The sequence below is a fragment of the Muscardinus avellanarius genome (genome assembly GCF_963383645.1).
Source record: "Muscardinus avellanarius genome assembly, chromosome: 6".
In the NCBI taxonomy this organism is placed as follows: domain Eukaryota; kingdom Metazoa; phylum Chordata; class Mammalia; order Rodentia; family Gliridae; genus Muscardinus; species Muscardinus avellanarius.
The window spans coordinates 81,541,752-81,567,605 of NC_137791.1; the positions used below are offsets into that span (position 1 = coordinate 81,541,752).

The 25,854-nt window shown below is 38.5% G+C and overlaps 1 protein-coding gene across 4 annotated transcripts in view; it reads right to left on the minus strand.

Annotated features, from left to right (window-relative positions):
* Positions 1-25,854, minus strand: part of SLC4A4 (solute carrier family 4 member 4) — a gene marked incomplete at both ends in the record, with an annotated part of 292,971 nt that overhangs the window by 157,334 nt on the left and 109,783 nt on the right. For 2 of the 4 annotated variants that reach the window (XM_080697460.1, XM_080697457.1), the window contains one exon: positions 23,383-23,562. In XM_080697460.1, coding sequence (XP_080553586.1) covers positions 23,383-23,562 — 180 coding nt within the window. Of the gene's footprint in view, positions 1-13,586; positions 13,683-23,382; positions 23,563-25,854 lie in introns of all 4 variants that reach the window. The other 2 variants (XM_080697459.1, XM_080697458.1) reach the window with 2 other exon arrangements.

The window sequence follows — 25,854 nt, forward strand, 5'->3', positions numbered from 1 at the left end:
TTCTCTAAAGAAAACTGTGATCTTTGCTTGTTTTGGTATTTGTTGTCATTCTGAGTGAATGGCACTACATTTATTATTTATACTATATATATGTATATATATACATATATGTATATATATACATATATGTATATATATATATATATATACATATATGTATATATGTGTGTATATATATAATCTTCTGAGCTACACTCAGCCGCGCGCGTGTGTGTGTGTTGTACTGGTGGTGGAACCCAGAGGCTTTTCTACCTCCGGGCTATATCCCAGACCTATTACATACTCTATTTGAAAACAGGGTCTCACTAAGTTACTGAGAGCCTCACTAAGTATCTGAGGCTGGCTTTGAACCTGTGCGATCCTCCTGTCTCAGCCTCCCAGGTGCTGGGATTGCAAGAGTGCACCACCATGCCGGGCTTATTTTTTATTTTGAAACAGGTCTAAGTTGCTGAGGTTGGCCTTAAACATGTCATCTTCCTGTCTCAGCCTTACAAGTACTAGGACTACAGGCATGGGCCATCATTCCTGGCTCAATAAACACTTTTTAAAGTTTGGTACTGAAGTGGTCTGGAGAATGAAGTGGGAATGGAATAAGTGGTAAAACATATTAAGTGTTATGCAAAGAAAAGCAGAGATTTTGAGAATGCTTCACTGGGCCTAGTTATGCTAGTTAAAGATTGTTTTGTCAGTGGGCAAAGGTACTTTATAAAAGAAATCTATTTTCTGCTGAACCAAGATAAAGAAAAAAGAAGCAGATAATGAGAAACATGTATCAGAAGTGAACTGAATCAGAAGCAAAACTGTGGCTTCAAAATGCCTTCCATACAGCACTACTGAAGTTTTTCTCATAGGTATATATTCTCCATGGACCAAAAATACAGTATAGAGGATACAATAAATTCATATGTCCCTGGAAAGAGTCTCTGGAAGGCTGGGTATGTTATTATAGATGTGGCTCATATAACGATGGTGTCCAAGGGCACCTGGATATCATGGAACCAACTTCTCACTCAAACAAGTTTCCTCTTGTAACATTAGAGATTCCTAATCTACTATTTTTGATGACAGGAAATTTACCACTTAATGAAGCAATTCATTTTACTGTAGTAAAGCTCATTCTTGTATGTGGTAAACTGCCTCCATATCCCAAGTAGGCAGGCTCACTTGGAGGGACCAAGAGTCAGGATGTATATTATATTCAGAGTACCCAAAAAAGCACACACTTGTTCAGGAAGAGCTGGCTTCCACTTAGAGATTACTATTTATCTTCTTATAAGTAATGCATAACCTCCTATATTCTCGGGCTTAACTAAGAATTCATGAAGAATGGGAGCTTTTTTTTATCTTTTTCTATTCTCTAGCACTAGGTAGGCTAGTCTCTGTCATCTTAATCCCTAAACTAGTGTATAAAGGTTCCTTGATGGCAAACCTTGAATGCTTATATGAGAGAAAAGGACCTAAATCCTCTCCAAAAGGGCTTTAGCAGCCTGAACTTAGAAATACTAAAACCTGCAGCTGGTCATCAGTCCTCTTGAAAAATGAGAGGCCTCTAAAAATGACATTTTCATCTTTATCCAAAAACATATGTAGTCTAAAGAAAGCATTTTCTTCACTAAGATGACCATCTTTGGGTCCTAGTTCTGTTCTCTGAAGCAACAAACACTTTCTGCTTTTCTCTACATATTTGTATTAAGCCCACTCTTTTGGACCAACTACGCATGACTGTGGCTCGACCTCTCAGTACCTGCTCACCTCCTACGTGTTCTCTAGGTTCTCATGCTTCTCCTTCAGAGGTGGACCACTTATCCACAAGGACCTCTCACTCTGGTCCGGATAAGCTCAGATTATCATAAATATCACCCTTCCCTTGATAAAAGGCAGGTCTAACTGGTAGCTACTGTATCGGGACTAGTTCACTAGTAGCGGGCTAGTTCACTATATATTCCCAGCACCTAGGTGAGAACTAAGCAAAAAGCGGTACTCAAAAATATTTAAGTGAAGCTAGGCACCATGGTACATGCCTGTAATCCGTTCTTGGAGGCTGAGACAAGAGAGTCACAAGTTCAAAGCCAGCCTCACCAATTTAGTGATAACTTGCTTCAAAATTAAAAATATAAAAAGGCTAATAGTATAGCTCAGAGGCAGAATGCCCCTATAACCCCATGTGTGTTTGTGTGTATGTATGTACATATATTTATATATATTTAAATGAATGAATTTACAATCTCAATGAGTTACTGTAATACTCCCAAGCTATACCACTATATCAGGAAATAATAAGCTCTTTACCAGTAAAAGGGAAAGGAACATTTCCCAGCCCAAGGTTATAATAATCATTCTTATTAAGGATCATAGTCAAAATTATTATTGACATTATTGCAAATTATAACAACCTATGCAGCCTGAGCCACTAGCTATGGAAATTATTCTTTCTTACAGGTTCTGGGCACCTCCCTAGAAATCCAGACAAAAAAAAATTTTCAAAGATGTCCTTTGGAAATTGGAGAAATGATTCAACCTTGAAAAACGCATCAATTTCTAAAAACTCAGACCCCAGTTTAAATGTGTACTAGATTTAAGACTTTGAGGAAAAAAACTTATCATTAGAATTGGATATATTCTATTCTTTCTCAAAAAGAATGCTGAGCCAGGCACCATGGTGATATCTGTAATCCTAGAACTTAAGAGGCAGACACAGAAGGATTGATGGTATGAGGCCAGCACAAACTAACTTACCAAGACACTGTATCAAAATAAGAAATAAAAGAGGTCTGGTGGTGTAAGCAGTGGTAGAATGACCTTGTATTCAATCCCCAATAAAACACACATGCAGGCACATGCGCGCGCACGCACACACACACACACACACACACACACACACACACACACACACAGGCTGATATTAGCCTCTCTACTACATTTACCTAATGAGACTGTATGTTGATTTGTAGCCATCATTACTACTTGTAGAACACATCATAGTACATGGCTCTTTCCAAAGCAAACGCTGATCCAGCCAGTACTACTTTGTGTGTTACAACCATTTCCTGGGGTTGAAAAGAACTGGCCCTAGAAAACAGAAACATCTCAGAAAAATGACACTTTGGAATGCTGACTTGTTGCCTCTCATTGAGAGACACCAGGAATCTCATCTTCAGACTTAAAATAGCGAAACTCTGAGTCATCAGTGTCCATATGTCTTGTTAGCAGACAAGAGGGGTATCTGGGATGGAGAGCAGGGAGACCTGAGGGCAGAGAATGATGATAAGCAGAGATAGGGATGGATGGAAAGTTGAAATGTCATCTGGAATCTGAAAACCTGAGATCCTGGCTGCCCCACCTATTGGGTGACCTCAAACATTCCCCTTCAGATAGGTAAGGTTAGAATAAAGCACACACACACACACACACACTATCTCTTTCTCTCTTTGTCACACAGACACACACACACACACACACATATATACAAGATTGACCACAGGAGTGTTCAATCTCTGAGCTACACCTCTAGCCCTATTTTGTTTTTAATTTTAAAACAGGGTTTCACTAAGTTGCCACACACTGGCCTTGAACCTGTGATCCTTTTATCTCGGCCTCCCAAGTGCTTGGGTCACAGGCATACACCACCATACCCAGCTCAATTTTCTGTTCTCATGGTTTCATTCTACAGGGATCTACTTCTTACTCTTGATAAGGGCTGCTGTGGATTGACAGGGCTCTGGCTCTGTGTCTGTACTTCTTCCAGAACCCGGATGCGTGTAACAGCTACCTATTTATAACCTAGCACTCACTATTGGTTTGAGGGAAGAGAGACCAGTTAAGCAGTAGGCAGTGCCTCTTGAAGCTTTGCCTGGGGCTGATACCCAGCACTTCTACTCAGATGTCCTTGGCGACAGCAATTCATGTGATCACACCTAACTTCAGGTGAGTGAGGAAGTAAAGTCCTCCTACATGCCCAGAAAGCGATAGCTGGAATATCATAACTCCAGTGACCACTGTGAACATGTGTCGCTGGACCACAGTGTCTTCAGCAACAAGGGGCCAGTAGTGCTCACTTCATAGCAATGTTTTGTGAGGATCAGTTGCATAAATGATAGCTGGAGAGTTGCCCTGACTATGATGTCTCAGTCAAGGATAGAACCACTTAGTCAGCAGGAAATGGAAGTCCTGGCCAAGAGAAATTCAGCAGAGCCTCCCCATGGCAGTGAGGCTGGTCAATTTGAGGAAGATGTTAAGAATAATGATCTGATAAATTCCTAAAAATAATCCCTTCCCACATTCCTATATTTCCTCATCTTTTCTCTCAATTTCAGGTTACATCTTCATTTCATCAACAAAGTATTATGTAGTATCTTTGTGTCCAGCATGATGTTAGACCCTGGTTGTTGAGCCAATCAGTTTCTTCTCCCCCCCCAAAAAAAAACCCCAATACATGCAAGAAGAATCACAATTCAGCCCCCAAAACAGTTCCTCATCACCACCTCTACAAACAAGCAAGCAAACAAAATAGAGTTTACACGTGCAAACAAAAAAAATTAGACAAATTTGAGAAATTTGTCATAATTCCTTCCAAACTTTGTTTTGTGCAACAGTCAAAAACAAATATGGTACTATTATTTAGAAGGTTTTCTCTCAGGCTAATAAATACTACATATTCTGGCTAAGCAGATATCACATTTGGGGGAAGAGGAATTGAACCCAAGGGCATTCTGTCTCTGAGCTACACCCCCAGCCCTACTTTATTTTTTTAAAAAACAGAGCCTTACTAAGTTGTGAAGGGCCTCGTTAAGTTGCTGAGGCTGGCTGTGAACCTGCAAGCCTCCTGCCTCAGCCTCCCAAGCAGTAGGATTACAGGAATGTGTCACCATGTCCAGCAGATGCTACATATTCTATTTATTCTCTTACTTATTTGCAGATTTACTAAGCCCTCGAAGACACTCAGGTAAAATTTTGTCTATACAAACCTAGTGGGAATAAAGGAGATACAAACATCACTGACAGTGCATGGATAGAAAAAAACTTAGCCATGGTGAGAATCAAGTGAATGTACTGGTCCAGCCCATATTCACTGAACACACACTAAGTGTGTGGCACTGTGCTCAGCACTGGGGATACAAAGATGAACAGGATGCAGTTCAGGCTCTTCCGGTCCTTTGCCACAACGAAGGTATGATGATACATCAAAATGGTGGTGACCTGGGTTATAAGAGCAGAAATGAAGGAGAGGCATATGGCAGGATTGCAAAAAGGGCGAGAGTTATGGAAGAAAGTTTCCTGAAGGAAATAAGAGCTTCAATTATAGGTTAAATTTAGTCATATCAAGTGGGGGCAGCTGCAACAGAAAGAGTAAGTGACAGAGGTTGGAAAGCATGAAACCTAAGCATGTGAGAATCCAAATTGCTTGAGCTGATAGTACAAGAGTGCAATGTCAAAAGATGATCAGGGAGTCAAGCAGAGACCAAGTCAAGGAGCATCTTACAGGCAAAAAAAACCCTGGGCTTGATGTCACAAACATCTGCCCGACCAGGGGACATGAGCTTGGGCTTAATAATAAAAGGGAGTTCACTAAAGGTTTTCTGAGTAGAAGGATCGATGTGCTCATACTTGTAGCTTAGATAGGTTCTTGTGGAAGTTGTGAAGAATTAATTTAAAGAAGAAAGAATAGAAACCTAGAGAAAAAGAGGCTATATAAATAGTTCATGAAAGAGAAGATAAGGCTCTGAAGTGGGAGCAGCTGCTATACAGAGTCAGGGAAGGGCCAAAAAAAAGAATAATAAATACAACATCAGAAGAGTAGGGAGGATGACGGCAAGGAGGAATCCAAGATGACACTGGCTTGTTGGTCAGGCAGGGGGATGGATGAGTATCCACAAAAGTTAAGAACTGAGATATGAGTTAGTAAGACAGCTGTAACCATCCTGAAGATAGAGCTTACTACAGAAAGAAAAGCCCTATTTCTGAAATTTCTGCCAGCAATTTTCATCAAAGTAAAATTCCACTGTTTGCTGCCAAGAAGAAATTTCATTATTAACTTTGAAATTGATATCTGTAGCTAGAAGACTGCATTTGTTTAGTTCCCATCTCTCATGCCCATGTGTGCACAGACGTGCTAATTCAAGTAGGTAGGTCTTCAGCTGTCTTCAATAATTAAAATCAGACATCATTTGGCCTAATATGAGTACTTTATTTTATATTTGCATGAAAGACTCTCCATCAGTTTCAAATTAATATAGTCTACTTCAGAAGTGTTCTGAATAGCCAAAGTCCAACTGGTTCTTTGGCAGAGCTTTAACTGCTAAACTCAACTGTCCTTCATTATGACAAAACCATCATCTTCCATCCATAAGAACATACAGAGAAAGACAAGTTTATGCACACTGGCTGTGCATAGCTTCACAATGCTCTCAGGCTCACCAAGAAGAACACACTCCAAAGTCAAGACTATACATTTCCTGTGTGATCGTGTAATAGTCTTCAGTGCTACCCACCAAGGACTTCTGAGCATCATCTAAAGTTAGGTGTGGACACCCAACTCCCTTTTTCAAATGAAATGTACATAACAGTGACCTTTATTACTTCTTGGCACAAGTTTAAGATACAGCCTGTGTGTCACAATGACTCCTGTCCACTGCCACAGTGATTGTTAATGAGCTTGGATGCTAAGGATGGTAAGCAGAGCCCCATGAAGACCTGCATTAGATATGTGGTAGCATAAATAACACTGAAACTTTTGTGGTGTTGAGCAACTGAGATTTGTGAAGTTAGTTGTCAATGTAGCAAAACTCAGCTCATCCTAACTAATTGTCATCAAAACAGAAAAGAAAGGTCAAGAAGATCGGTTCTTATTCCTAAAAACTCATTCCCAGGCAACTATCCCTTATTGATGTTTTCTGGCAGGCCAAGGGGAAATTAAAGTCACAAACCATAGCCACCATTCCTTAATGACTCTTATTTATCCTTCCTTTCAATACTTATTATCACCATACTTTATCTAATTTCACATTTAAATCACCTGTTTCTGTTTATTCATTCTACACTTATTGATTTACTTGACAAATGGGGTAATAGTTGTCAAACTTTTTGGTCTAAGAACTCCTCTACATATTTAAACATCAAAAGTTTTTATCTGAGAGTTATATCTACCAATTTACCATATTAATAAATTTTTTGTTCTTGGCACAAGTTTAAGATACAGCCTGTGTGTCACAATGACTCCTGTCCACTGTGACACACTCAAACTAGGGATTGAACCTAGGGGTATTCTGCCTCTGAGCTACACTCTCAATCCTATTTTAATTTTTATTTGGAAACAGGGCCTTACTAAGTAATGGGACATTTCACTAAGTTGCGGAGGCTGGCCATGAACCTGTAATTCCCCTGTCTCAGCCTCCCAAGGATTACAGGCATGTGCCGCTACATCCAGCTTTTCCATATCAGTAACTAGAACTATAATTTTAAAAAATATTTATTCACTTTATGACCATAATAATAAAAATTCTCTATGGTAACACAATATGTTTTATGAAAAATAACTATAATATCCCAAACAAAAAAAATTAGTAAAAACAATGGCGCTGGTTTTTTTTTATAAATCTCTAATACAAAATTTGTTTCTCTTTATGAAACAAATTATCATGTTTGCTCCTGTGACCAATATGTTGAGAAATATTGTGTTGTTTGACTTATACAGAGAAAATTCTAGAACCCTTCACACCATCTGAAAAAGTCTTGGAGAGATACAGATCTCCTCAATTCCAACTATGAGAACCAGGACAATAGTGAAAGGGTAAGAATACTTTTTACTGGCTAATAGTAAATATTTAGGTTTGGTGAGCCTTAAGACTGTGGTTGCAACTACTACACAACTCTGTCATTGTAACCTGCAAGCAGTCACAAACAACACATGTAAACTAATGATCATGGCTTTGTTACAAGACTTTATTTATAAGACCAAGTGACAGGATGAATTGGTCTACAGCCAGTTATACCTCCCTGCAACAGAGCATACCTAAGTGACTTAGGCATGGGTCCTGCCACTACAAAATTTATATCTAGTAGATGCAGTAATACTTGTACCCATCCACTATAGTACAAAATAGAAAGAGATAAATGTCATGTGAGAAGTCTCAGAAAAGGTGCTTTCAGGGTTCAAGGTCAGCTGAAAATACTTTAAGTTGGGAAGGCTTTCATGGAATAAAACATGAGTGGATTTTTGATAGGAGGGTTCAGCAAAAGGAGAATTTTTCAAGCAGAGAAAAAATTCAGGGCATAGGCAATAAGAGAGAGGAGTGCCCAGCAAATTCATGCAGTGATAAATAGCTGCTGAAAAGCAGCATAAAGTGAAGTATACTAATGTGAAACACTGCTGACTCAGCTTCAGGTCACTGTGCAATGGGCCTTGAATGTCAGGCACAGGTTTGGATGTTGTTTAGATGCACTGAGGTGCCCCAGACATCACCTCCTAAGGAGGTAACTTAGGACAGGATAAGGTTAATACGAGTGTAAGATGTGTTTGCAGATACCCAACTAAAAGCAGTGACCCCAGATAACAGGCTATTGGATCAGACTAAGCAGAAAGAAACACAAACCTAAACAGAAGCAATGGCAGCATGACTAGGAAGGAGACAGAGACAAACTGCATTACTGAAGCAACCACTGGACGGATTCAGTGGTTCACTGCGGGTAGAGGAGGAGACAATAATCCAAGTGGACCCTAGCTCTCCAAGTCGGAGAGAAAGGAAAGGATGGAGGCAACAGGAAAGTCAGAAAAAGAGACATATCCAGTGATGAAAGGTCTTCACTGATGAATCTCATTTGATTATAAACATATGTTGCCATTTTGTCAAACATGACTTTAAATCCTTGAAAATCCCAAACTCCTATGCTGGCAAAAAAAAAAAAAAGTTAATAAAATAAACTATTTTTTAATTTCAGAAGACTGTCAAATTATTTTCCAGATCTATGCCTCTTGAAATTTTCTCTAAGTTCCTAGTCTAAAAGTTAACAGAATTTCTAATATTTCCCCATCTTTATTCTATTTATACCTGCTTAAAATCAGCACATATTTTAGTCCATTATAAATACAATATTAGATATCAGTGACTATATAACTTGTGAGACCTCTTTCAGGAACTCAGTATAAAGAGTAACTAACTCCTTTTTTAAGTGGTTAGAACTGTCTATTTTAAGAACACGGTAACTTTCTCTTGCATAGTACTGAAGTTTTCTGAATGTCATATGTTAACTAAAAATTCTGAAAATAGATATTAGGTTGCCAAAAGCCATCTCCTGTTCCCTATAGTCTTTTGAAAATTATGACTAGGAATGGCAACACTGAAGGAACTTTTAAAGTTATACTTGGATTCGCTTTGGTTTTTAAAGGCCAAAAACATGAGGAACTGTACAATAAGTGACCCAAATAATATTCCCATTGGAGAACAAGCCTCTATCTTGAACCTGGTGAAGAAAGAAACAGAGATGGAAAGTGATATGCTTGAAATCAAAATGAAAATTCTCTAAATTCACCGGGCACTAAATAGCTGCGAAGTGGTAGTTATGCTCCATCCCAAAGGCAGGCTTAGAAGGAGCTCAGAAAAACTAAGCTAAGAACGTGACAATGAAGCAGAAATATAAGTGGAGTCTTAGCCCACAGTAAATAACCTAAACATCTCCTAGTGAAATACATCTTCAAAGATAGCTACAACAGGATGGTGGCAGTGAGAGGACAGAAATCTTACCAGGCCTGTTCTGTAAACACATCACCTTTTTCCACAAACACTTTTCCTATCATCTTCCTATTGGCAAGCTTAAAACTGCAGTCATTCTAGATTCCTTCTCTCCCTTCTCCCGACAATTTCTCAGTTGTCAAGGCCTTCAGGAGCCTTCCCCACAGCAATTCTTGCATTACCCCCTCTTTTCCACCTCCAGAGTCACAATCCTAAGCCGGGATCATCTCTGGTCCACTACAATCACCTACTAACTCTCCCCAGTCAAAAATCGATGATTCTACTTCTATGCTAAGAAGCTTTCATAGGCCCTCGGCAAAGTGGCCCGATTGCTCTGGACCTTAGCTCCCCAGTGTCCTGTTCTCACAGCCTCTCTACCAATCTGATGTGCTGCCTTACTCTACCTTGTACAACTCTTTTTCAGACTTTCTGATTACCTTTGTACTTCTCTCGCAGCCTCTTATGGTCTTTCAATGTCTCACCCAGATTTTACTACAATCTCCATTTATAAAATCTGATCCTTCTTTAAAGCCCACTGAAGAGTTTGTTTCCCCTAAGAACTCTTTTTCTAATTCTTTTGTAATGCACCACCGTCCATTTTTCTAATCAGCATTTCAGAGGGCAAAACACAGTGCTATTTTACAAGCTGTAGACAAACTAGTCTTCCTTTCTGCTCCCCTGGTGGCACTTACCAAGGCCTCTCTCAAATCACTGTTAACTATGAGTTTTCTTCATCTCCTTTCCTCCAAAGTGACTGTGTAGCTGGAAGAATAGGGCTCAGGGAGTTGCTGTTAAACTGAACTTGCTAAAGTGAACTCTCTGAATTCACCACTTCCCTAAAGAAGTTCCAAACCTTTTCAATAGAATTTCAGAGCCAGATAAAATTATAATTTTTATTTGGTCAATAAATGCTCCCAAAGCTGAAGTTTTGAGTTGCTTAATTCCAGAAATGCTCCAAAAAGAAATTTTAAATATATTCCACTTGCAATTTAGTTCTTTAAATTCTAGTGTTAACTATGTAGGCAGAATCATGGTAAGATGAAACAAGAATCTCAAGTTAAATCACTGTGACTTAATTAAAAACAAAACAAAAAAAAAAGCTTTAGCCGGGCGTGGTGGTGCACGCTTGTAATACCCCCTGCTTGGGAGGCGGAGACAGGAGAATCATGCAGGCTCAAAGCCAGCCTCACTGGCTTAAGAGACCCTGTTTCCAAATAAAATATATTTTAAAAAATAGGTCTGGGAGTATAGCCTGGAGGTAGAAGGGTTCCATCCCCAGTACCACCAAAATAAATAAATAAATAAATAAACAAATAAATAAATAAATAAATAAGCTTTACCTAGTTATTACATGTAGGATAATGACAAGAGTAGTAGACCCTGGATAAATACCTATGATGAAAAATTTTTTTAAAAAGTGAACTGGCCAAGGTCCCTGCCCAAGAGATGCACAAAAAAGCCAGACAGACACACCCCAAAGCAAACTGAAAACGGGCGCCTGGAACATGCAGAAGATGATAGAGAAACCACTCGACCCCGTTTTCTCCTATGAAGCTCAGACCTGAGAGTCTGGAGCAGCTGGTCTCCACTGTCACTCACTGCAAAGCAACACAAGTGCTTTCTAGGCTCCAATGACGCTGGCCGTTGGATGTCAAACTGAATTCACAGATAAGCACCCCGCGTGAAGAGCCATTCTGAATGTCCCAAGATAGGGGATGCTCTTACAATCTAATAATGGCAAAGCATTTAGGTTGGTATTAACTTGTCCTGAAAAGTGGAGGTGAAGGCTTCCTTCCCTTTTGTTCTCAGTGGCCCGGGCTGGTTTCAGACCTGCCAGTAAGATCTGTGAGAGAAAATCATTTTTGGTTTTGTTCCAACTTCTAATTCAATACCTTGGCAGCATTTGAAATGGATAAGAGCTCCAAGCTCACATCTGCCTCAGGTGACAACTAAGATAAGAAGCACACAATGGGAAATGAGAGAGCTTGCTCCTCAGAAGCGCCTTGAAAGGCAGCTCTTTAAAAGTAGTTAGTTACTGCATGTTACATTAAGCCTGAAAATATCTTGCTAAAAATATTAAAAGATTCACTTCATAAAATCTTGTTACAAATCTATTATTAGCTGATATTTTGGCAATTTTTAAAAATTAATTCTGTGCTATTAGAATTGACAATCAAATTCATTGAATCGGGTTGTACAAAAATACGGGGAAACAGCTTTGCCGGTAAATAATATTCACTCTGGTTAATGGCTTACTGTGGCCATGATGGAGCCTGATGAAAACTGGGCTGTGGGTTGCTTTCAATAAAATAAGGGGGGCATCAAAAACCACTTTAGAACATAGGTATTGAGCAACATTCATGTTTTAAGAAGCCATCTACTCTGTGAGAGACACAGCCCCTGCCTAATCAAGCTTTTTATGTAATTGAAAAGAATACTACAATGAGACATCAGAAGACAGCAAAAAATAATATGTAGTTACTTGACCCATTTATAAATTGTGGATAGTAGCATTGGCCTATTCACAGGACTGCTCTAAAAACTAAACAGTGTTAGCTAACAGTTTGTAAATAGTAATGAATTAATTTTTACAATTTTTGCCATTATTCAAGAAAAAATTATTCAAGTTCATTAGGCCTACCTTATTATTACAAAGTTTCAAATCTGTAATGGGCTCTTCCCCCAGTTCTCCTATTACAAAATTCATATTTTTCCTTTAGGATCTAGACCAAAAAGTGTCTCGTCAAAAAGCTTTTTCTATCATCATCATTCCTAGGCCAAGATTTCCCATAATCTTATGTGTATGTGTGGGTGTGCGTGCGCATGTGTGTGTGTGTGGGTGGGTGTGCATGTTTGTGTGTTTTCAGACATTTCCCTCATTGTTTTATAACAACTCTTAGCCATTTGTGCTCAGTCTCTTTGATTAGAAAGAAAACCACTGAAGGTAGTGATTTGCCTCATTCATCTCTGTATTCAACGACCATACCTCACCTGGGATGTGTAGAGCTGTAGGTCAGTCTTATGAGACACAGAGATGATTATTACAGTTTCTTAAAATGACAAATTTATACCAAGAGAAGTCCTGGAAGAACACAGCTCAACAGAAACTATTTTAGGATGAACTTAAACACTTTCCATTAAACCAACTGAAAAAGACATCTTCCCCAGAAAGTGAATTTTTCTCATGCTGAACAGTAAGTCTTAAGTCAATAGATTTATGACGTAAAAGAAAACAATACAGTTAAAACCTAATGATTTCACCTTAGATGTGCTTCCTGACAACTAGCGAACATTTCTGCCATCTATAGAAATCCTTATAAAATGTAGAAATCCTCAGGGAAAGTCTATGCATTCTCTTGTGTGAGTCTTCTTCTTTTTGGGTTTTAGACATGATGTGGCTCGATGTTAAAGATGCTATCTAATGTCCTATATTCCTTCTGTCTCTCTGGCATGTTTTGAGTATTTGAGGGATTTAGGTCCTTAACTAGGAAAGTTCTTCCACCTTAGCACTTGAATGCTTTCAAGCCACCATAAGAGACTATTAGTGACCTTCCTCACAACCCTCTGAAGGGACACGGTCCAGCATCACCCTGAGGAACTAAGCTTCTGAGAGGTGATGCAGGTGGCCTTTCACTCTCTTCCAAGTACCTCACAAGGTACTTGAATTTAGGTCAGCAGATCACCCGGAAAATTCTTTAGTGCCATAGCAGAAGGGATCAATCCATAATGGACGAGTTTAGGAATCCTATGTCTGACCCTCTCAGGCGCTCTTGAGGGGCCCTCCACTGGGTACTGCTGAGGCAACTTCCGGCCCTCCCTCTCCCCCCACCATAGTCCTGCCCTTCCCCAGCATACACTTACTCAGCCATCCCACGCTGGGAGTGCGCCGCACTCGGGGGTCATCGTCCAAGGTGCGGGCTGCTAGGCAGGGCACTGAGTTCTCAAGCGGGCTGCGGGCTTTAGTGCCAGAAGCAGAAGACAGGAGGAGGAGGAGGACACATGAGCAGCCACAGCAAGGATGAGGATGGGAGCATTAATTAAGAAGAAAAAATACTAAAGCAAATCACACAAGCGGGTTAAAGGAGAACAATGACACATTACAATGGCACACGTCCCCTCCCGTGACCCTGCACCCGTTAATAGAACAAATCCCAACACAGAATGAAAAACAACTAAAAAAAAAAAATTACATTCAATCATTGCAGTTCTCCAAGTATCGATGGATGATCCACCCTGCGGTCCTAATACACAAAACATGGATTATATGCAGAAGGAGTTATATAGCGAACACTAATCTCAAGATATCAGATGAAGACTGTTAATAAATTGGCAGCACAGGAGCACATACAGAGGAAAGTTACACATACTTCTGTAAAGCACAGGGGGGAGGATTCCTATTAGTAAGCAGCTTTCTAATGATTTACCCAGCGGATCCTTCTATGGATATGCAGAAAGCAACATTTCACACTTCCACTTCTGGAAAGATCCTCCTTGATGGATACAAAACTAGCTTTCAATTTTCTGCTTTATAGCCTTCTAGCAAGATGACATTGGGATAGGGAAAATTCATATCCTAATATAAACCCATTTAGAAATACATATTAGTCTTCATTTTCTGGGACCTCTCAATAATTACTATAACACTTGTTTGACTATAATTTAACACTTGGTACACTTACACCAAATCTTAAGACACACAGAAAAGGTAAAAATGATGTGGGCTAAGTATACAATATGGTTCCTTCAGGTACATTTCATTAACTGGACATCACTGTCAACTTCTTTCTGAGGAGAATTACCTTTGAGCTTTGGGCTGTGTGTCATTAGTTTTTGCTAATCTCATGACATACCAAGATTCAAGGCTAGTAAGAACAGACAGCAATAATTATCCTTCAAGGACCAACAATGACGTTTGATTCACCTAACCATCAGACTACATGCAATTTAACTTGAGAGGTTTATATTTCCTTAATAATAAAGATATTAACATGATCAAAGCAATAAATAATTAAAATATATCCAAACAAAATCACAATATATCCCTGCAAGTATGCAAAAGATAGAGCAGACATTAAAAGGCTAATTAATGGTGACTTGGGAGGTCAGGTTTTAAATTGAACCACTTTCAGATTAATGTAACTTTATGGCCAAATTTGGGCATTGAACACAATATAAAATCCAGAAACATTTTTGTCAATTTATCTGTCTGCATTTAAAAGCTGTAAATAAAGCCAGGACTTGTGAGCAGGCCATCTGCGCCAGCACCTGTTTGAGGCAAATCTGATGTCTTCTCTTTGCAATCTGAATTTTTAATTGTTTCCCATAATTGAACTTCTTTGCAAGTTTTTATTGCACTAAGAAAAATGAAAAAGGGAAATGAACCAGTAGAGACTGTTCCAAAATTGCCTTTGTCAAGAGGGAGACATTTAGAAATGTATATTATCATACTGACCAAGTCTCACGTCCTATTTCTTTTAACAATGTAGTGACCTGCTAAAGGAGCCAATACTCCCGCAAGCTTAGCAAAGTGACAAGGAAGAGTGTAAACAACTGGCATCAGCTTTCCTAGGCCCAAAGCAGGACTTGCTGAAATGCCAGGTCAGTGAGGATGAATAGAGACTGGGAATGCGAAGTCAACTCAAAGGAGCCTTCGTGTTCCTTTGGTTTCTGAGTATGTAGCAACCCAGATTCGATCAATGATATCACTGCTTGCTATGTAAGTGAGAGTCAAGAGGTCAGCAGCTACTCCGAAACCAAGAAGCTCATAACTAATACTCCCCCAACAGCTTCCCTCTCCTCCACTTCCCTCCACATGCCAGTGTGCTATCTGTTGGGAAAAGAAGCTGGAAACTCCTATTTGCATTCACATCCTCCACTGCTGCAGAGCCTCCCCATCCAGGGGACAGAGAAATGAAGCCTGGCACATACCAGCAAAGAACCTGGCTCCGGAGACAAGCATGAAAATGGTGCTGCCCATAGAGACTTGGCACCTGTGTTTGAGCAACATCTGACTGGAGCCATCTGGCTGCCTCCCCTCATGAAAACTGAGAGGCTCGCAGCATCCATTACTTATACTGGCAAATGCCAACATTCTGATTTGTTGGACCCTCTGTGCTCTGTGCAGGAAGATACAGACTCTATAACCCTTTCATACTGCTTTTTTATTTCCCTCTCTTTTCATAAATTTATTGAAAATATCACATTTTAAAAGGTTGTTCCCAAAGCTAGAAACAAACTCTCTATAATTAGACCATGATAATGATATATTATGTGCACCTTTTACAAATAATGCTTTCCTTGTACCTCTTCTGTGCTTGAGTTGCAAAATAACTTAGCTTTGCTACCATCTCATGCATTCTATTTAAATCATACTTGCCTGACTTTGGGCATAAACAAGGTAGAAATTGGTTTGTATCACTGTGACTTGATGAGGAAAGATATGGTTCTAAAGATTTCTGAGTGACGGTTTCCAATATCTATATTGTACAAAATGGTGTTGTAAGAGGGATAAAAAAAGAGTTTTAATGATTCATGTTCCTCTTGGGAATAAACTTGTCCAAAGCCATCGATCCTAAATCTATTCAAGTGAGCATGACTCTACTTGAATCGTGCTTGCAAATAAACCAAGGAAACTTCTCTAGCAAAATGGGGTTTAAACAATATTATTAAGAAGAGAATAAATATTTGTCATGTACAATTTTATGGCTCTTTTGGGAGTACACTGTTGTATGTTTAAGTAGGGCTAAGCATGTAGCTAAGAGGCAAAATGCCCCTGGATTCAATCCCCAGTACTACAAAAAACAAAACAAAACAAAAAATCTGATTAATAGCTTTTCTTGATAATAGAATCTCACATTAGGCTTTTTAAATATTTTTCACAAAGACATCTTATTTATTTCTGGTTATATAATAAGATATCAGTTTCCTTTTTCTCAAATATAAAAACTAAGAATATATCAATTTCTTAAAATCAGGCTGCTACTAAATAGTATCATGACTTGAATAAAGCTTTTGGAAAATATAGCATTATGTCTTCAAGAAGAAGGTTGTGAACTGAGCCTTTGACATCAAATTTATTTATTTAATTTCTTATGTGTGTGTAATTCCGGGAATGGGACCTAGGGGCTTTCTATCTTCGAGCTACATTCCTAGCCCTATTTTTTATACTTTATTTTGGAACATGGTCTAAGTTGCACAGGGCCTCACTAAGTAGCTGAGGCTGGCTGTGAACCTGTGATCTTCCTATCTCAGCCTCCCAAGTACTGGGATTACAAATATGTGCCACCATGCCCAGCTTGACATCAAAATTAAACACTCCCTTGTGTTCTATATCTTGTGTCTGACTCTTAATTTCCATAAAGAACATAACAGACTAGAAAATAATGAGAAGGATGCCGGGCGTAGTGGCGGATACTTGTAATCCCAGCATTCAGGAGGTGGAGACCGGAGGATTATGGTTCAGGGGTGACCTCAGCTACTTAGCAAGGTCCTTTGCAACTCAGTGAGACCCTGTTTCAAAAATAAAAAGAGGGCTGGGGGTGTAGCTCAGAAGTAGAATGCCCCTGGGTTCCATCCCCAGTACCGGGGAAAAAAAAAACCTGGGAAGGAATGACTGTGAGAAAAATTAGTTCCACAAGAACTTGAACATTATAGATCTGGACAATCAGTCACTGCCTGGGGAAAAAGAAAGTTAGAATGGTGCCTGGTAGACGAACTGGAAATATATCAGTAACAATAACCACAAGAGCTGCTGCTATTAAAGAATAATTTCATTCAGGCACTTTGCTAGAAACTATCCATGGACTGGTTCATTTATTCTCAGGTTGGGAAGAGCTTAATCATTCACTGGGCTCTGGCCAGGATATTCATCTGTGCTTTGCAAATGCATGGAGAATTAAGAGTCCAGAACCAAACAGATGGATCTGTGCTGTTGGTTGTGGAAGGAGATGCATGCGGAAGGAACCTTGGAAAAAAGACTCTCATCTTAAGGAGCCACGGGCCTGCAGATTTGAGAGTTCACCTGAAAATCTCACAACTAGAGAAGCATGCCGGCCTGCTTCAGAGGAGCAGAACCTTTGAGGAAATTTAGGGAAATGCCGCCTACCTATCGTTGCAGGGACCATGTCTGAATTCAACAGCATGGATTGGGGGCCGTGGGGTTAGGAAAACAGAACCCAGCCAGAGACAAGTGGGCAAGCTAGACACCAAAGCCAGACACAAAGCTAAGAATTGCAAAAGGGACTGAGGAAAATGCCAGCTCTAGTAGGGTCCCAGCCAGATCCAACACATGCCAATGTCAAGCTCTCTGATATTCCAACTGGACCATTTGTATAGGCCTAATCTCCAACCAGATTCAAAGTAACAAGGGCCTAACTAACCCCACTTACATTTCTATGGAGTCTAGAATTATGATTAACAACAACCACATGATTTCTTTCCACTGTTTGTTCTGCATTGTTAACCACCGTCTATGTTATGGTAGGTAATAGCAATCTAATACTTCTTAAAATACCTTATTCTGTGCTTGTGCCAAAGCAATCATACAGGAGAGAATTCGGAACCAGAATCCTGCCTGGTAGAAAACTGTGAAAGGGAGTCCAGGTTCTAGAGTAAGTGGGAATAAAAGTGGTGGTAAATAAAAGGGGCTCACACTTCTCAAACTTGACATAAAAAAGGGGGGGAAGCAGTGAATTGAAGACAGAACTCAGAGGCTCAATCTATAGAGGCAGGTCTTCGGCATCTAAACCTACAGAAGAGGCCCTGAAGCACCAGCTGGAGCCGAATGGGTCCCTTGGAGCCAAATGCCTGCTTGGAGCTGCCACCTTCTCCAATGCCTTATCTACTTGATGAATCAGGAGATGTAAACCTTACATTTTCAGTGTGGTTTATGGCTCCCCAGCAGTCATTCAGTCAAGAGTAAAACCAGCAAAGGGGAAAGCCTATTTTGCAGGAGAGTTGTGCTGAGAGGGGCTCTATCCCCTCCTGCTGCTAACAAAAGGGTATAGGCATCAGTTACCAAAAGGCAGCAGAAATAAATCAGGATGACATTAGTTTCTTCTCCTATAGTAAGCTACAAAGTCAATATCATTCCAGAAACCATTCTTACTTCTATGAGAGTCTTCCTCCCTAACTGTGCTTAAATATATAAAATATAACTGAATCACATATATTAAGTGTTGGCTATGTGTTGGTTATCATTCTAAACATTTCTTAATATATTATTGGTGCATCATAATGAAGTTCAGAGTGATAGAAACATACATGCACACAGCACCAAAGAGAAACACATCATTCTAAACATTTATCCATATATATACACATATACACATATATGTAATTTAACTTTCGTGGTCTCCATTTTATAGACATAAAACCTGAGTATGAAACTACCTTTCCAATTTTTTATTGGAAAAAAGAAACAACTTTTGCCAATGGAAAATAAGGTTATGAAAATGGATTTGGGGAAAAAGAAATTCAAAATCTAGGTCCAGTTATATTACCAACGTCACATCTCAAAGGATATCTGGACTCCCAACCATGAAGAACAGAGAACTGGCTTCAATACTAGTCTAAGGGAAAGAAATGGAGAAGCCAAGAGGAACAAATTGATAATGGATTTACTCAAATTTTCACAAGGTAGTAAAGCTGAATATTCAAATGAATGTTCCTCGGTGATTTGGATCCTTACGTTGAGTCTGATTCATCTTTTGTAAGCTCTGGGGTAAGATGATGCATATCAAAAGTATTAATTTAAACAATAAATGATATTTTTAAAAAATCAAGTCATGATTTTTAAACAAATTTATCAGTGAACTTTTTCATAATCACCTTACTAAATGTTTATTGAATGAATACTGATTAGATATAAACTCTGCTTTTACTTTCTAAGATATCATATTTGTTTAAAAAAATACTACCACTCACTGTTCCCAAGCTTAAATATTATGCTTTTAAACATGCACTAAAATAATACAAAGTTATTATCAAAGCATATAAGGCCAAATTATCAGGTAGAACTCTATGAATCTGTCAATTTTACCTATCAAAATGGCAATTTCATACAGCTCAATCTAATATTTAGAAATAAAGAGAAACCCAACACTGGAGGAAGCTAAAACCTTATTTCTTCATGCCACACCAACTCTATTTAAGTTCTTCATTTAATATATATCAAGCAATTAAAGGACTTTTCTAAAATTAGGTACACGGCAGGCTTAGCCATCAGAATTCACTGCCTCAGAGGAGTACTAATTTCATAAGGATAAAAACCATGGAAGTTAGTCTGATCTCCCCTGGCTTCTTACAAGTAAAAGGAATCTCTGATTTGTTTCTTCATAAAAACACTAAATCATCATAAACCTCAAGCCCCATTAGGACACTAAAAGATGTGAGTTGGTAGCAATGAGTAAAGACAGTCACGTGCTAGTAGTGTAAATGTTTGAAAAACAGCTATGGGGTGCAGTGGAGATGTATGATGGTGTGTGTGTGTGTGTGTGTGCGTGTGTGTGTTGTGAATGTCACTGATATAAAAGATATGTTGCACATATTGCAAAATTAACAATAAAATATAGTCAGTTTGTTCCTGTAGAATGCTTTAGTTGATATTTGTCAAGCTCTTGCCTCAGTAGCCAATTTATAATTGCAACTGGCAGATGGGCATAGTTTCAACATCAGTGTTGATTAATATTATCATGTATGTTAAGCCAGTAAGACAAAAATGAAACCATGAAGAGGTGTTTCAGACTCTGGTCATTCAGCAATGATGTGGGTGACTTCTTTGCTAAACTGGATAGTTTCTGCTTACCAAGAAAGTATTTCCTCAACTTTTTGTGCTAGTCACATGTTTTAACAGCTAAGGACATTAAATATTTCAAAGTTAAATCTACTTTATTAGCATTTTCTCAATCACATTTTTAGGCCTAGAGATAATTGACCAAATACTAAGTCCTGATTTGTAGCATTTGCTGATTTCTAAGGTATAAATACCACCATCACAGCCAGTTTAAAACTACCAATACAGTTACCAAATGCAGAGATGGGGCGCAATGCCTCCCAAACACAGATCATTTTATAGTATTTTCATCATAGATTCACACTTGATGAAAATTACCTCAAGAGAACAGATTAAAAATAAGTAGGAAGTGATGCATTATGAGTCTTTATTACCTTTGTTAATATAGTTAATTATACATTTATATAAGTTAACTTTTAATAGTAGCTGTATTTAACAATCAGGTTGGAAAATACCCGAAAACAACTGGCTATTGTGAGTAGATAAGAGCTGTTTGCAGCACATCTCTGGAAAATGAAAAAGTTCTCAGTGCTAAGGCATCTCCATAAATTTCATCTATTTATCACACTGTTGCTAGCATAACTATAGCTGGCAGTACCACTAGGTCTATTTTCTAATCTATTATAGAAGATCAAGGTGACTTAAGTTTATCTAGACCTTAGATGAGGATATTAGAATCTAGCTTCAACTACTATAGAAGATTCTGGCTTATTAAAATAGCTGCAATAGTTATATAATTCTTTATTTTAGGAATTTATTCTAGGAACATTCTAGTTATTAAAGATATTAAGTGATTAAACCCTGAGATACAAAGGCAACTGTGTAAACTTGCAAGTCAAGAACAAGCACCTTTACAAAGCCAAAAATTTGCCATCTGATAATTTCTAATAATGTACCTTGGAGGCACACGAAATTCATTGCTAGAAAAGCTCTCAAAGCCAAATCTTGCCTGTGATGTTTTAAAAGGAGTTAGGTAACTGAAAGGCCAATAATAACATGTTTGAAAAGACCTAATCGTATCCCATGCTTCAGGGTGTAAGCTGATCAGTTGAAGAGCCGGAAAAGAACTGACTGCCCTTCCTATCTGCTTTCTGCCCAGCATATATAACATTTCACAAGTGAAAAGGTGAATGACCAGGGCAATTCCAACTTTCCTCTGAAGTACAGAGATCTACTGATAGGATGAAGGATTGAATGGCGAGCCCTATTAACTCGATTAGTGGTTCCACATCCAGATACTCTGGATGGTCAATACTACTACCGTCAGGGCCAATTTCAAGTTACCACAAGATACTGGTTTCCAAGGCTCATCTGTTCCTAATTTCTATTCTGCCCACAGTTCCAAGCTCACCACCTTAATAGGAAGCACCCTAGCTGTGAAAGCCATTCCTTTTCTCTTTACAAATACAGCATTTGAAGGCAGTGCACTTCCTTCCCTGTTTATACTACCACAAAAATTGTAATTACAAAAAAAAAAGGATTTTTAACTGTTGGCATTTCCTTTTATAATGAGAAAGATTTTTTACATAACATATAAAAGAGTAACTTTAATTTCCATGATTTAAAAACTATGGGTTGTTTACAGAGAAATATATACAGCATCAGTTGTGATCAGTTATTTGGCCTATAACCTTCCCAGTCAATAAACAACCCTTCTCTTCAAGAACCCAATGAAAAATAAAGAGAAGATGAAAAATTTCAAAACATTTCCTATTGATAGCAATATTCCAGGTAACAGCAAAACTGCTGAAATATAGTAGGAATATTCTAGGTTAGATTCTCTTTCTGTGAATTTTTTGTAAAGAGCATGAATTCCTATTCTAATCATTTATTTATAACTAGTTTAGCTTAAAATTAATAATTGAGAAAGTTTGTTTATAGTAAGTTCCCTTCCAATCATTTAATACCACATCAGAAAACCACATTTCTAGAAAAGAGGGTGGCTGATCTGGAATTCAGTTTATATGATTCACTTAACCCACCTTTTCCCTGACAAGCTCTATGTTATTCCAAAAGGACAGCTGAAGACAATGAGAATCTCCCTTCTCCACTAGTTCTCTTAATACTAAGATAGAAAGGCAGGACGGGAGTGTAGACCTAGCTCTACAGTGCACTGCTTAGCAACTCTGTCCACCACATTTTCATTTCCCACATTTCATGGAAACTGACTTCTCCTTTCCCAGGCTGCCCCCAATCATAAAATTTATCTGAAATAAAAATAATGATACAAAAGTTAAGACTTAAAAAAAAAACTCATAAATACAGTAAACTGTGAAAGGACACAGTGACTTTCCTACTGTTATATAATTGGGTTAATATCCCATTTTGAATGGTTATTCTCCCATCTGACTATCATCTTATATGAAAAAAAAAACAGATTTTGGTTCTTTCTTAGTAGCAAAAATAGTGTCAAGTCTTATTTTGTAGGCTGGACACTACCTCACACTCCAAGCAAACACTTTGTCGTATGAGATTTAAAGGCATTTATCACATCTTACTGTATTCTTCAAACTCTCACAAACCATCATGGTGAAACATATTCCTGAGATACTCAGTGATCTCTAAACTCACTGATTCATGTAACACGCAGTGGCCTCATCGTTGTATCACCAAACCATACCAGTCTGTCAGAAGAACATGGAACAAGCGGGACACCCTGCTACTTCCAACCTACAACAGCAGTGAAATCCTTCCAGGAAGCCTGTAAACCTACCCAAACAAATAAAATGTATCATGAAATGACTGTGGCATATGAACTTGAAAGAAGAATAAATATGGAGAAAGGTTAAAAAAAGATGACAAAAGATGGAGTAAAGGTGAGTGGCACGGGTAAGAGAAGCAGCAGCCAGCTGGCCCCTGCATTACCATTATCAGGGTTGGTAAACATCCTACTTGCACTGGAGACTGTCTTCCCAATGTCAGCCAGCGACCGCAGGTTGGACTTCTTAGTTTGATGCCGGTGCTTCCGGAGCAACGTATAGGTCACTTTATCCTTAAGGTCAGGTTTCAATAGGCCTGTCTCAATCTGATGGTCAACAATCATCTCTGATACAAAAACAAAGCAAAATAAAAAACAGAGCTCAGTCATAAGACATTAATATTTTTACACTAGCTTTATGGATATGACTCTCAAATTTAAGATCAATATGTTATTTTCCAAATTTCCACATTCTCGGTTTATGTGAAGGCTACAGATACAAGGTACAAAGATACTGGTGTTCGTAAGAATTATATAAATATTCTAGTATTACATGTGTTATTGAAGAGGTAGAATTGTTTTGTTGAGTGTTTTTCTTCCTGTCCAAGTTATAATGCATTCACATACATCACATTCTTCTTCTCTGAGTAGCACAGTAAGTCATAACCTGCATTTTTAACTAAAGAAAGAAGATTAAAAAATCTTATGTACTCTATTGTGTAGTGGAAATATAGATATGAAAAACTTGAGAATTTAGAAAATTTAATGTTGTGGGGTTACTGACTTTTTAGTCAATTTTCCTAGTCAGTTCTCCCATAATATCATATTTTCTTTACAAGAAATCAAGGTAAAGGTAACCTCACTAATATGTATGGGGAGGGAAGAAGAAGGAACAAAGCAGAATATGGAGCAAAATATATCAAGTGATGTGCTTGAGTATGTATCACTTTGAGTATCACTGAAATACGATCACAATGTGCATCAAAAGTGTAAAAAGTAAAGGGAAACAATGCCTTTATCAATACCAGGTCATTTAAACACCAGTTAATCTGTTAATCCAGTAAAAGAAAGATTAAATCATCAAAGTATGCCTTAGTCTTTTCTGAGTTGGCTTATTCTTCCTGTTTAACTACAGTCTGGATGACATATTTCCACTGGACATGTTAGACTATAACCTGAATACTTTTTTTATAGAATTTTAATATTTTAGTCTTACTTTTAACAAGAAATTTAATTGCTCCATGGGTGATTCTGCTAGATGACAAGTTCTTACTCTAACAGAAATAAGAAACCCTCTTTCCCTCAAGTAAGCATGTCAATAGTGCGGTACATCTACTCTAGCATCTACATGTCAGACCAACATTCATGTCCATCCAGAACAAAGATGAAATCAAAAACACTGCACAAAACCTGAGCGAGACTGGCAAGAAGCTACCTCACTGTGAGCAATTACTGCTTTCATCTTCTGTATTTCATCACCAGAGAAATGAACCCACACCTAAATAGATATATAGATGTGTCTCATATGTAGATGCATCTAGCATATATCTATATTTTCTCATATATAGATGCATCTAGCTCACATCCATATTTTCCCCTTGGGCAAGCTCAAGAGGAAAATATATACAATATAAAAAAAAATAGAAAAGAGAACAAAAGCTATTCTTCTGCAAAAATGTGTGACCAGAAAATTGATGAGTCTCAGTTGGATAATGACATCCCCTAAGGATCCCCACCTCTTCATGAAGAGAAGTTACAGGTGTTCAGGGGCTTTGGTCGGGCACGACTGCACTTCACATATGTCCATCTTTACAGCAAGTACACACAGAATTGGTCTCACAGCCTATAGCAAGAAACTGGCAATTTACATAGTATACAATGAGTGATTTGGAAGCCAAACAGAGGCCAAATCCAGGACTGTTCATCATATATGCCTTACACAGATGCCATAAATGTCACAGAACACTGGATCACTTGGGAGAGAGCCCAGGCAAAGCAGGAAGAGTCTCTCTTGTGATTGTTTTGGTTTGAGTATGGCCTTTAGCACTGAGTATTTTTAACTACACAAACACCACTTAGTAAAACTCTCAGAATTGATCCTGAAACTACAATTAGCCCTCTGTTCCACAGTAAAATAATTAGGTGCCTACAGAACACAAGCCCTTTACTTTCCCTTTAAGTCTTGCTCTATGTGGAAAGTCCATTTTACAGAAGAACCATAAAAATAAACAACCCCAGCATATCTGCTCCAAGTGTTATCAAACTCCTACTCTAATTCCAGGGTTGTGGATTAAAGTGTTTCTTATCTACCCTTCCTGGCAGGGCCTCCTTCTACTCTTGCCCTCCCTTGAAATTTCAAACCAATCCATATGCAAGCAAAACCAGGCCTCTGTTACTAATGCCTGGAAATCACCAGTTAAAACAGGTTAAAACATCTGTGTGGCTTATGCCTTTCATTAAGTTTCCATTAAAATGGCCCACATTACAGAGATCTCTTTAAGCATAAGCTACCAAAACCTTTCAAAGGAAAGTGGGGGCAGTAACATTTTACCGCTACACTGAAATTAAGCCTTCAGTGTTGAGAACCCCACAGACGCTACCAAGTGGAAGAAAATGTGCCAACTCTAGATTTTTAGCAG